The sequence below is a fragment of the Astyanax mexicanus genome, chromosome 11, assembly GCF_023375975.1.
Source record: "Astyanax mexicanus isolate ESR-SI-001 chromosome 11, AstMex3_surface, whole genome shotgun sequence".
NCBI classification, from domain to species: Eukaryota; Metazoa; Chordata; class Actinopteri; order Characiformes; family Acestrorhamphidae; genus Astyanax; species Astyanax mexicanus.
In genome coordinates, this window is record NC_064418.1 from 31,049,921 (window position 1) to 31,062,314 (window position 12,394).

General features: G+C 35.0%; 1 protein-coding gene across 4 annotated transcripts in view; it reads right to left on the minus strand.

Annotated features, from left to right (window-relative positions):
- The window catches only part of dync1i2a (dynein, cytoplasmic 1, intermediate chain 2a), a 40,989-nt gene extending 28,920 nt beyond the window's left edge, over positions 1–12,069 (minus strand). For 2 of the 4 annotated variants that reach the window (XM_007253515.4, XM_007253514.4), the window contains exons 1-5: positions 11,951–12,069; positions 8,002–8,113; positions 4,721–4,835; positions 2,546–2,633; positions 55–108 (exon numbers count right to left, since the gene is read on the minus strand). In XM_007253515.4, coding sequence (XP_007253577.3) covers positions 55–108; positions 2,546–2,633; positions 4,721–4,835; positions 8,002–8,109 — 365 coding nt within the window. In that variant the 5' untranslated portion in view covers positions 8,110–8,113; positions 11,951–12,069. The remainder of the gene's footprint in view (positions 1–54; positions 109–2,545; positions 2,634–4,720; positions 4,836–8,001; positions 8,114–11,950) is intronic. The other 2 variants (XM_007253517.4, XM_007253516.4) reach the window with 1 other exon arrangement.
- Between the last annotated feature and the right edge of the window lie 325 nt (positions 12,070–12,394).

Genomic DNA, 12,394 nt, shown 5'->3' on the forward strand with positions numbered 1-12,394 from the left:
AAAAAAAAGGAGGTAACAGAGTAAGCAGAAGAAAACAGGCAGAGAATGCAGTACCCCAGCTCAGAGTGAAGCAGTAGTGTAGAAGGATCAGAGTCCCAGTGGAGAGTCCTGTTAGTGTCACAGCAACAAGCCAAGGTTACAGAAAGAGAGAGAGAAAGAGAGATAAAGAGAGAGAATGAGAATAAGAGAATAAGAGCAGGAGAGAAAATATGAAGAGTGGTTATTAGAGGTCATTAGCATGGTTAGAAGAAGTTTTCTGAGAGATCATTAACAAGCACTGCCTACAGCGGCTAATGAGCACAGAAGCCGTCTTTATGTCAGTTTAACGCAAGTTTATAAGGATGCATTAAATTAGCTACATCAAAAACACTCAGTGTCATAAGCTATTAGTCACATGTAGGAAGAGCTGGACATGCATCATAATGTGAGTTAGCATCAAAGGAAAACAGGTTTCACCGGTGTAAAACTGGTCTGTGTGTGAATCATGAGTGACAGGAGAAGGCCCAATCCGCCTCTCACCCAGAGCTGAAGCCGGAGACGACGTGTCTACCGGCCAGCCGCGTCTCCGGCCCCGCCATGACTAACATATGAGTGGAAGCTCTCTCTGAGTGTGTGTGTGTTGTCTATATACGTGTGCATGTGTGTGTGTGCGTGTGTGGCAGAGTGCGCCCCAGGAGGGTGTACATGAGCCTGTGTGGATGTGTGAGTGTGTATATGTGGTTAGAAAAATGACCTCCATGTGTGTAGGAAGCGGTGGTGCAGGGAAATGAGTGGACACGGAGGGCCTCGGGCGGGAAACAGACCCCTCCAGGGCTGCAATCCGTATAGATGTGTGTGTGTTTCTGGGGTTAGAGTTTCCACCACAGTCCAAATCTCCAATCAGGGGTTAAACAGTCCCCCAGGCAGCTCACAACCAATCAGATTCTGAGTTCAGTTAGTCCTAGTTTAACTAAATATGTCACTTACGTACAGAACATTAATAAACAGAACAGAAATACATGTTTGTATGCTTTTTTTTAATGTATGCATTTTTGTATAATGCCACACTGGGCAATATACTGTAAACAGCAATATTATATTCTGAAATTTTATATAACACATAAAAATGGTAATATCATATATCATGTCACACCTGCTATACAGGGTACCATCTGTGTCTGATTAAATAAAAATAAAAATAAAAAAAGAATGAATGTGGGTCATTTGGCTGAAAATGGTTTGGTTCTGAAAAAAAAATTCAGAAGATACTCAGAATGTTTGTCAAATAAACACTGTAAATTAAATAGCAGCTACAAAATGATACAATATGTTTATTAATAAAAACAAATATATTAGGTAGATATTTTGTATTTTATTTAATAACATGATTCTTTAAATCTTTAACTTTATGCTTTATGATTTTCATAATATAATACTGTATTGTATACATAACAAATTCTCTTAATAATATCGAGGTATGAGTTTTTTTAAGCATATCGCCCAGTCCTAGTATAACGTATAACAAATTCATTATTAAATGATTAGATTAAAAGTTGCGAATTTAAAAGTCCAACATCTGAATCCAAATATGAGCCGTTCCAAGAAAAACATCATCAAGATCATTCATTTCTCCCTTTTGCGAGAAATGAGTAATATTTTAAGTGCCTTTATGAATGTCAAAGAAAATAATTGATTTCTCCAAAAAAAAGGACAAAAATATATGTTATTATGGTATACATAATAATGCTCAGAAAATATGAGAAAAAGTATCATAGTAAGAGAAAATACTTTCATATTGCACTACTTCTGTATACTGGTTTGTCAATTGGCAGAAAAATAATTCAAGATCAACATATGGTGCAATAAAAAAAAAGTTACAATTAAGGTGATAAAACTCTTCAGATATTTTATTATACGTTATTTCTAGAATCTCTTATTGACTGATGTTCATTATAGAACACATTACATGAATTAACATTAATTTAATATTGGAATTATACTGGATTAACCCCTATTAAACCTCAATGGCCTCAATAGGAAATAACTGATTTCTCCAAAAAGGCACAAATTTTGATATTTGAATGTGTTTTTTTTTTCTGTTTAAGCCCATATAGTCCTACAGTGACAATTTACATTACAGCAAAATATACAGACTTATTTACATTATAATAACAACTGATGTCATACTTACATACATACTGCTAATGAATGCAAAGAAGAAAACTATTTAATTCACCTAAAAAACCAAAAAACATTTGCTCCTCACACAAGGGGTTTTCCTACGTGGCATAAGTTATTTCTGAGGTATAGGCAAAGCAGCAGCTAATAATGTGGAAGTGGAAGGAGAAACTTACTACATGTTGAAACCTGTACACAAAACCACACACACAAAGCCTTTAAACAACATAAACATTTGGCCTTTGGTGCACAGACAGACTGTCTGTCGCTCATGCAATCCCACAATCATGAAGCTCCTCAGTGCGTACAATTACAGATCAGAGCAGTAGAGAAGAAAAGAAAGGAAAAGAGGGGAGAGAGTGGGAGAGAGATATGATGGCGGTGATACCTGGGTCCTGTGGCGCCATCACCTGAATCCTGGCTACCGGCCTCACTTGGGGTGCCCACAGATTTGGCAGTGGGAGACATGGGTGCAACTGAGGAATAGAAATCAACCAGAACAGTACAATATAAGGGCATGACTATATTAATTCATTGTTTCTTTATATGATAATTTACATACAAATAAACTTCATCTATACTATTACCAGTCACACAGTGGTCAATGCAACAATAACAGGACCTTAATATACACATGGTGGACTGTAGAAGAAAAAGTATACCGCTTAAACTATTAAGTTCCTTGTTCTTAGAAATGGTGTAATATCATTATTATGCTGTTTTATTACCATTGTATCGGTAGGATTAAATTATCTTAAAATCGTAAAAATACACTTTATCACAATTATTATAAATTGTTTTTTTTACTACAGGCTTGAATGAAATTACAATAAAAAATGAGTTTATTTTAATAGAAATGAGAAAAAAATAACTGCATTTTGTTGCTAACTATGCAATGAACCATCTTTCAAATCTCATCACTATCTAAAAACAATTAAAAAAATGTACATGCAGTTTTAATGTAACACTTGCAACACCCTCAATATTAATAACATAAAATTAACCAAACAATGCATTAAAAACAAATTCTTATTTACAGTGCCAGCCTGGTAAACACCAGAGGACACTCACAGGAAAAGTGGAACCCGGGGAAATGTATGCCTAATTTGCATATTCAGCAGCTCAGGCTTATTTTCTTCTTTATTTTATTCACAGCACAGTGAAAATGTGCACACTTGCACAGACTAAAATTAAAATGATATATTGATTTCAATAGTCGTCTGTATTTAATATACTTTATAATATAAGCAACAACAACAAAAAAACACTGCATCAGATATTAGAGAAAATAAAATAAATTAGGTTCAGTTCTGTGACAAGTCTATCCTGAAACAGTTCACGCTTATACTGTGTGAATTTGTACATTTCTTTGGTTAGTGATAAAATATCTGGTTTGTACTGTTATTTCTTTTTTTTTTGATATAAGAAAGTAGTATCATGCAATCTATACTTTCAAAGCATAAAGAAATGTGTGCACATAAACAGAGTCAGTTTCAATGCTGGAGACTTAAAGCAATTAAATCTACTACTAATTTGAATCATTCACTGCATAAAACTGCAGAAATGCATCCAGCGTAACAGACCTTAAATGAGCTGGAACAAATTACTCACATAATTGAATAACTTTTATTAAATTATATGATCCCAATCATCCCATTCATCTGCTTTGAATGCTGACGGTGTGTGTGAGCAACACAAAAACACCATCTCTTAATCACCATCTCTTAACACTTAAGTCTATCCTAGAGCTTTTCTGCCCCCTTGTGTTCGATGTGTTTACTGCACCCACTGTTAATATATTAAATTGCCCTTGTCCTCAAATGTTTTTCTCAAAAAATCTAATTACTAACAACATGCACAATTTTTAGATTTATTCTACCTGTGGAAAATGTTAATATGTTATTGCTGTGAATGTTAATGATGCTTATGTTTAACAAAAGATATATTTAGGCATGTATACGCTTATGTTTAGGTAACACTACATTTAGGTAATATATACACACAGTACATTCAAATATAGGATACCATGTAACTTGGCATTCTGTGTACAACATGTTCTATATTCTATTGTGAATGAAATATGAGTTTATGACATGTTTTGGATTGCACATTTAAACAATGCATTCATGCATGTTTTTAGTGTAAGTTAAGCATTTATAGCATAAGTTAAAGTGTTTATATTCTAACTGTATTATGTAATTGTGTGTGGAACTAGTATGCACCTAAAATTCTAATTGCCTGCATGCCTGTGCTAAGGTTATGTAACAAATTTGGTTGGATGATTTCAATTTAATTTATTTTGTACGGCTAATTGTATTTGTAGTGTCAACAAATATCTTAAGGGATATTGGAAAGTTCCTCAGTTTCATCAGGCTCAACCCCACATTTAGACATTCATCCACCGATATGTCAGCAATATACTGTATAAAGCACTGTGACTATGTGGTGTAGAATAAGATTTTTGTGGACTTTCCAAAAAAGGTGGTTCAGCAGAGTTCTAGTTTTAATAGTGGCCACAGGGGGTAAAGTAAAGTAAAGGCAGTGACATGAAGTGCTAACTTACCCACTGGGACATCAGGAGTGATACCGATACTCTGCAGCATAGCTTCAGCCTCTCTCCTCTTCTTCTCCAGGTCAGAGTCATCCTGCAGTGTTACAGGTTCCTTAAGCTGCTCTGCCTAAAAACACACAGAATCACAATTTATTAGACTGGTCTTACTGACTAAAACGTTAATAAATAAATCTAAATATTTTTATTAAAACAAACCAAGGTTTCCCTACTGATGCAGCAAACTCTATCAGTCTACTTTAATTTAATCAGTTCTACCACTGGTATAGTGTTGCTGATGAGGAAGGAAACATTCTATCAAATGGCTACTATCCTGCCCGGAGTAAGCCCATCTAAGTGTGCAACGCACTCTTACACAAACATACAGACATTAAATAATCCATGTGATTTTAGACGAGACGAAAGCTACAGTTCTAGAGATTATTCTTGCAGTGATAAGTCTGTCTTTAGCTAAGTGCCAAAGATTTTGTGTTATTAAACTCACTGTATAAAACCATAATTTGTACAAATGACTTTTACCTAGCCAAGCTGCTTAATGTATTAGATTACTGTATTATGCCGATTTGAAAGCCTTAGCTTAGCTCTTCACATGGAGCTCTGAGTTTCTGAAAATCCTGAGGAAATCACTGCCTCGCATGCATCATGCAAATATATTCTGCATTTTTTTAAATATATAAATAACAATAATAACTAGGGATGCATCTGTGTGTGAATTCTTGACAAATGTAGACATCTGATATTTTGCTTGTGTATATCTCCCGATGCTGATATACACATTTACAACTTACAGAGAGACTTAACACTCCGGTATAAGTTTAAAACTAAAAATATTAAAATGAATTACTAAAGAAATACTGACAGCTTTAATCAATGGATTTTAAAGTAGCACAGCCAGTGTTCCTTTAAAGGTCTATTATTGTAATGCGCTACTGTCTGGATGTTCCGGCAGTAACTTAAATAAACTTCAGCTAGTTCAAAATGCTGCAGCCAGGGTCCTTACTAAAACGAGAAAATTTGACCATATTAGTCCAGTACTATCAGCACTGCACTGGCTTCCAGTCAAATTCCGCATAGACTATAAAATTCTCCTGTTAACGTATAAAGCCCTACACGGGCTCGCTCCTGAGTATTTACAAGACCTCATCTCCTGTTATGAACCACCGCGATTACTTAGATCTCAGGGTGCTGGTTTATTAGTAGTTCCTAAAATTCAGAGGAGCTCTGCAGGAGGAAGAGCTTTCTCTTATAAAGCGCCTCAACTCTGGAATAATCTCCCCGAATATGTTCGGGACTCAGACACAGTCTCAATCTTTAAGTCTAGACTGAAAACTTACTTGTTTAGTTTAGCTTTTGGTAATTACTGTTTTTCCCTTTAGATAAGGCTGCAGATTCAGGGGTTCATGGACAGAGGAAATTGTGGTAAACTGAGATGCTGGTGCTGTTGTTCTCCCACTGCACACGGTCACTCAGGTTTGTGGACGGTGGAGTGGGTGGATGCCAGTGTTTCAGGGAGCCTCCATGTCTATGTTACCTTCTGGCTCTCTGCCTTTAGTTAGGCTGTTTTATTTAGATCTGCTGGAGTCATTTGCCACACTCTGATAATGTTTTATATTCTCTGTTTTACATAAATCCAGTCAAAACTAATTCCATCTCTCTGCCTTCCTCTGAGTTACTGACTGCCCACCTGTCTGACCCGATACCGCGGGATGTTGGACCCTCAGGCTCTCATGTCCTCTGTCTGGCCAGACTGGAAGTTTCTGAAGTCAGCTCTTCTCCATCCACCACCACAGATCAGCTGCTCATCATCCATCTTACTCTATAAGCCATTAGTGGAGCTGCTATACACCTGAATATATAAAACCTATGTGGATGTATGAAAGACTTTTTAAAATTAATTTAAAAGCCATTTGACCAGTGGTAGGATGGTCCCCCCTTTAATGTGAGTCTTGGTCCTCCCAAGGTTTCTTCCTCCTCCTGCAGCTCTGAGGGAGTTTTTCCTTGCCTCCGCGCTCACTGGGGGTTCTGTATTATGTATATTCTATGTTTAATGTTTTGCCTGATTCCTTGTCCTGTAATCATGTTTCTGTAAAGCTGCTTTGTGCCAACACCAGTTGTAAAAAGCGCTATACAAATAAATTTGATTTGATTTGATTAGTGCAGCTAGTGTCACTTGGTCCTTTTTTCAGCATACAATAAACATGCAGAAAGTATTTATTCATTTAGTTTTAAGTATTGGCCATATTAGCAGTTATAATTCTGACATTGTGCATCAATAATAATAATAATAATAACAATAATAATAATAATAATAATAATAATAATAATAATAATAATTAAAATACTATTATGAGAACACTACACAACTACCTACTGGGTCCTACATTGCTCTAAAAAAAAGCCTTCTTTTAGATTCTGGTATAAGACATGATTTTTGCAGGATTTCCCTGAGAACTTTCAGGCTGTGAATCTATCTACCACATCCCAAAAATGTGCTTTTGGATCTAGTGAATGAAAGGTGACAGGAGAACATATTCATTAAAACCAGTTTAAGCAGACTTCTGCTTTGAGACATGAAATACTCTCAAACTGGAAGTAGTGTGTTGGATTTATTACAGACATCTTTGCTATCTCTGTACTGTCTCTTTGTACAGTGCAGGACTGGGCTGAGTGGTGTACTCTCGAGGGAAGTATCTGGTTAATGGTGTTAAAAGTAATTATTCTGCTTCCTCCACAAGGTGCGTTAATTGTATGCATTCTAGAAGTATGGAAGTTTGAGTCAGATACATTTCAAAATTCCAAAATTGCATACTTCCATACTAAACAGTATGCAAGAAAGGATAAAACAAACAAATTAAATTATATAAAACCACTTCAAAGAATTGTATCATTGTATTTTGTGGTAAAAATGTAATGTGTAAATATGCAAATGAGGAAAATGTTCTTAAAAATAAGATAACAAAAGAATTTATTAGAAAAAAAATTCTCTTCCAGTTTAATTCAGGTCTAGTGATTAAACTTTTTTTAGCCTATTTATTTTATACATCAATTATGCACATATGGCCATATGGTGGCTTTTATGTTTAACATTGTTAGCAAAAGATAATGTACAACAAAGAATAATGTGCTCTGATGAGTGAGAGGATTAGTTTATTTTATTTTAGGCATCACGCTGCTATGACATGACTAGCTGACTAGATAACTGCATGAATGTGTAGGAGCACAAACGCTGCTAATAAACTGTCTGGTGAATGTATATGATCTAAATAAGACGTTACCTCTTTCTTCTTGCGCTCCTCCTCCTTTCTCTTCTTCTCTTCTCTGATCTGTGCAAGACGCTGCTTCTTCCGCTCTAACTCTGCCTTTAACTCACTTTTATCCGACATGATGCTGCAGAACAGGAAAGAGAAGGAAATTGATTTGATTGATTTTTATAAAAAAAATGATTACATCAACGTTCCACACAATGATTCCTAAAGCCATTATCTGTAAAATGTTTTCCATCCAGTATCATGCTACACATGCAATAAAATACAATAATACACTATTACTAATATTTAAATGTAGATTAGTTTGTCATCCTTTACATTTAGGAAATGTTAAGCTTAATAATAACTCATAGAATCTTAATATAAACACTATAAAATAAATCATTTAAATGTTTAGGATCTTTTAATAAACTATTTTGGAAGGGACATTACTTAATTATTATATTATATTACTATATGAACTATTCTGACAATATTTTATTTTATTAGATTAATGCTAAAAACATGCAGCATTCTGAATAATAATTGATGCTAACTTGCCAGCAATTTGGATTTCAGTGAAACTACAAACTTTACAAAGCGGTATACATTCTTATAAATATATAACACCTATATAATGAAATGGTGTATATTGATATATTTATCTGAAACTCTGTCTACCAGTTGAGATTAGTCTTGTTGCAGCTTTTAAAATAACCCCAAACGAAACACCAATCAACATAATAACAAGCATTATAAATAAATCAAAGAGAAGCACATGATCAGCTAAAGCAGGGATGGGCAACTGGCGGCCCGGGGGCCGCACACGGCCCTCGTCATCACTCAGTGCGGCCCGCGAATAGATCAAAAATAATTTCATAATTTCATAATTTAAAAAAAAAAACAAAAAAAAAAACGTAATTCTACTTTTGACCGCTAGAGGGCGCTGCCAAACAACCACGAAAATTGACATTGACATCCAGTCCATTGTGAGCCAGCAGGCCAAACCACAGCTCTCTCATTAGCTTCAATAAATGTTGGGCCTCTGTGGTCTAGTTTTCTGCTATTATTGAATGAGCTATTTGCAATCAGTTTTTAAATCTTTTTTGTTCTTTGTTATAAATGAGTTCAAATGCCTTTTGCACTTTTATAAGCAAATGTTTTGTCCTTGTTGCTTATGAAGGACTTGTTATAATGAACTTATTTTACACAGAGGAACTACTGTATTTGCAATCAGTTTTTTAAGCAAACTTTTTGTTCTTTGATATGAAGGACTTCCTTTTTGCACTTTTTTTAAGCAAACGGTTTGTCTTTTGCCGTATTAAAATGCATTAATATGCAGAAAATAGTTGTTGATAAATGTTGGTGCTGTAAACATACAGATATGAATTCATATAAAATTTGTTCTTATTGAAAATCATTTATAGCGTTTTTCATATTCAATTATTTGAAGTGCGAGGTCATGTGGCCCTCCAATGGTCATGCTGAAAAAAATGTGGCCCTCTCCATCATGGAAGTTGCCCATCCCTGAGCTAAAGCACTCAAGCTGCTTATTCTTCTCCTGATCATTCAGACAAGGACTTGCTAAAGGGCCCAATCATATTCACAAAGAAACTGTACAGAGAACAGTGAGAGCAAGCTCCAGCAGTCATCCAGTCAGGACACTTTGCTTTTGTCTAAAATACCCAGTCTTCCCGTACGCACACTCATGAGAAAAGAAATCAAGTGGAGGACTTGAAGAGTTGCCTTTGTTTTACTGCTCAGAGCTTTTCTCTCATTTCCTGCAAACAGCACCTGACTTTTACAAAAGACTCAAGGAACCACTTAAGAATGACTCTTAATCATTCCATAAAGGCTAAATTCTCCAAATTCTGCATTATTTGCCTTGTAAAGCAAGGAAAATTGGAGCAGTACAAATTTATTTTTTTCCCTTGTACAAATAAGGGCATGATTCTTACAGTCACACTGTAACTTCTGATTTTGATAAAGATTAAAGAAATATAATGAAAACACTAGACAGTGACAGGCATCTGAATATGCTGTCCTAAATTAAGATTAAATCAATAACAACACATTCTTCTTACTGTTACCATTATTATTTGATTATTACTATAGTTACCATGTATTTATTAATTATTGAATTTCATCCTGTTCAAGCTATTGAACACAACTCAGCAGAGATTTATAAAATTACCCAGACACGTCAGGCTGGCCAACATGTTCAGCTGTAATTTACTAAAAATGATTAACTGTTAATCAATTACTCAGAGGTAAAGCATGTATTAGAAAAACACCTTATAAAAAGGTGTATAAAAATATTTAATCTCTGAACAAAAAGATAGCTTCTTATTTTAGTTTTAAATAAATAAATGAAATGATTGTCTATCTAACAAACACTAGTTGATTACAATTGGTAAGTAAGGAACTCAAGATCTCTGTAATGCAGATTTAGAAACTCCCTTTTCAGGCAAAAAATTCACACTGTTCTCGTTTCCCCATTATATATCTAATAGAGACAGATTATATCTGTCCAGTATCATTCATTTTACTTTAATCTTAGATATATGGAGATATTTGGAGTGCATTATTAGTATCATGACATTATGAATTACTGACATCTGTTACAAATCTGATAAAATTCTTGGATCTTTTAATATCTCAGTTAGGGGTGTGCAGTGTCATATTGTACGCAATAATAAAGGTAACTTTCATTTTGTTGCAGAAGTGTATACTTGATTTGAATCACTCTAAGAAAGTGTTCTTTAATAAAGATGTTTTGCATATATGAGACCACATAAAAATGTTTTCTTTGATTTTACCAAATAAAAAAAACCCTGAAATATAATCAAGAGGAAGATGGATAATAACAAGCCATCAAACTGAACTGAATTCAAGCTGAACTGCTTGAATTTTTGCACCAGAAGTGGCATAAAGTTATCCAATAGCAGTGTGTAAGACTGGTGGAGGAGAACATGCCAAGATGCATGAAAACTGTGATTAAAAACCAGGTTATTCCACCTAAATTTTTAATGAATATGAACCTGTTTTCTTCGCATTATTCAAGGTCTAAAAGCTCAGCATTTTTTTGTTATTTCAGCCATTTCTCATTTTCTGCAAATAAATGCTCTAAATGACAACTTTTTTATTTGGAATTTGGGAGAAATGTTCTCTGTAGTTTATAGAATAAAACAACAATGTTCATTTTACTCAAACCTATACCTATAAAAAGCAAAATCAGAGAAACTGATTCAGAAACTGAAGTGGTCTTATAATTTTTCCAGAGCTCTGTGTGTATATATATATATATATATATATATATATATATATATATATATATATATATATATATATGTTCATGAGTTAAAGTGCTGGAATTGATTTACACGGATTTTGAAGGGTGTGTGCGGCATTTGTCACCATGGCTTTCTGGTGACAAATGCTGGTGACGGTTAGAACAACTGCACAGCACAAACACAAAGACTAAAAAGAAGCTTTAATATCGTAGCAGTGTAAAAGTCAACTGTTTCTTTATTTCTGTAGAGAATTTTTAACGTCTAATTTCAGCTGTGGAGCTACTGGGCTGCACCCAAACCGAGAGTCCAGCCCGGCTGCACTGCAGCATCTGAGAGCAGCTCAGCGCGGTCAGCTTTCAAATATACACCGCACAGCTCGGTCAGGCAGCCAGTCATGGCTAAAAAATCACTAAACTCATAACAATACAGCGTGTTCAGCTATCAGCAGAGTTCCCTCACTGACTACATGTCCAGCAGTAAACACACAGCTCTCATCCTGTAGCCGCGATGCTCAAACCTTCAACTACAGCTAAAGCAGAGCTAACTCACAGCCATTCCCCGAGACCAGCACTCACTAAACTATACTAAAAACCCTAAGATATCTAAACGCAGAAGCACATAAAGCGTGAGAATGTTAGAAAGTGTTGTTTTAAAAACTTTAAACCGGTTAAAAGACTCAAACCAACCCGTTAGTTCGTGTCTCTGCTGTGGCTTCTGAAACCGCTGTTGTTGGCACGAACCATTCACCCGTTTCCTGCTTCAGCGCGAGCGGTGGTGACGAATAACGGCGGCCGAGAAGCGTCAAACCGCGCTGCAGCAGAACACACCGACCACACACTGGACCTGTTTCCTTACAAACTTAACTTTATGCGTTTATAGCTTATATTTACACATCTCAGCTTAAACTCTGGGCTGTTCACTGTTTAAATACACCTTTAATGTTTACATACTTTAATATGTTTTCATTGTTTATATTTATTCTATAGTATAGTATAGACGGTATTATTCATAGTGACATTTATATTGCATTATATTATATATAAATGTATGGTTACTGTCAATAATTTAAATTCTATCTATCTATCTATCTATCTATCTATCTATCTATCTATCTATCTATCTATCTATCT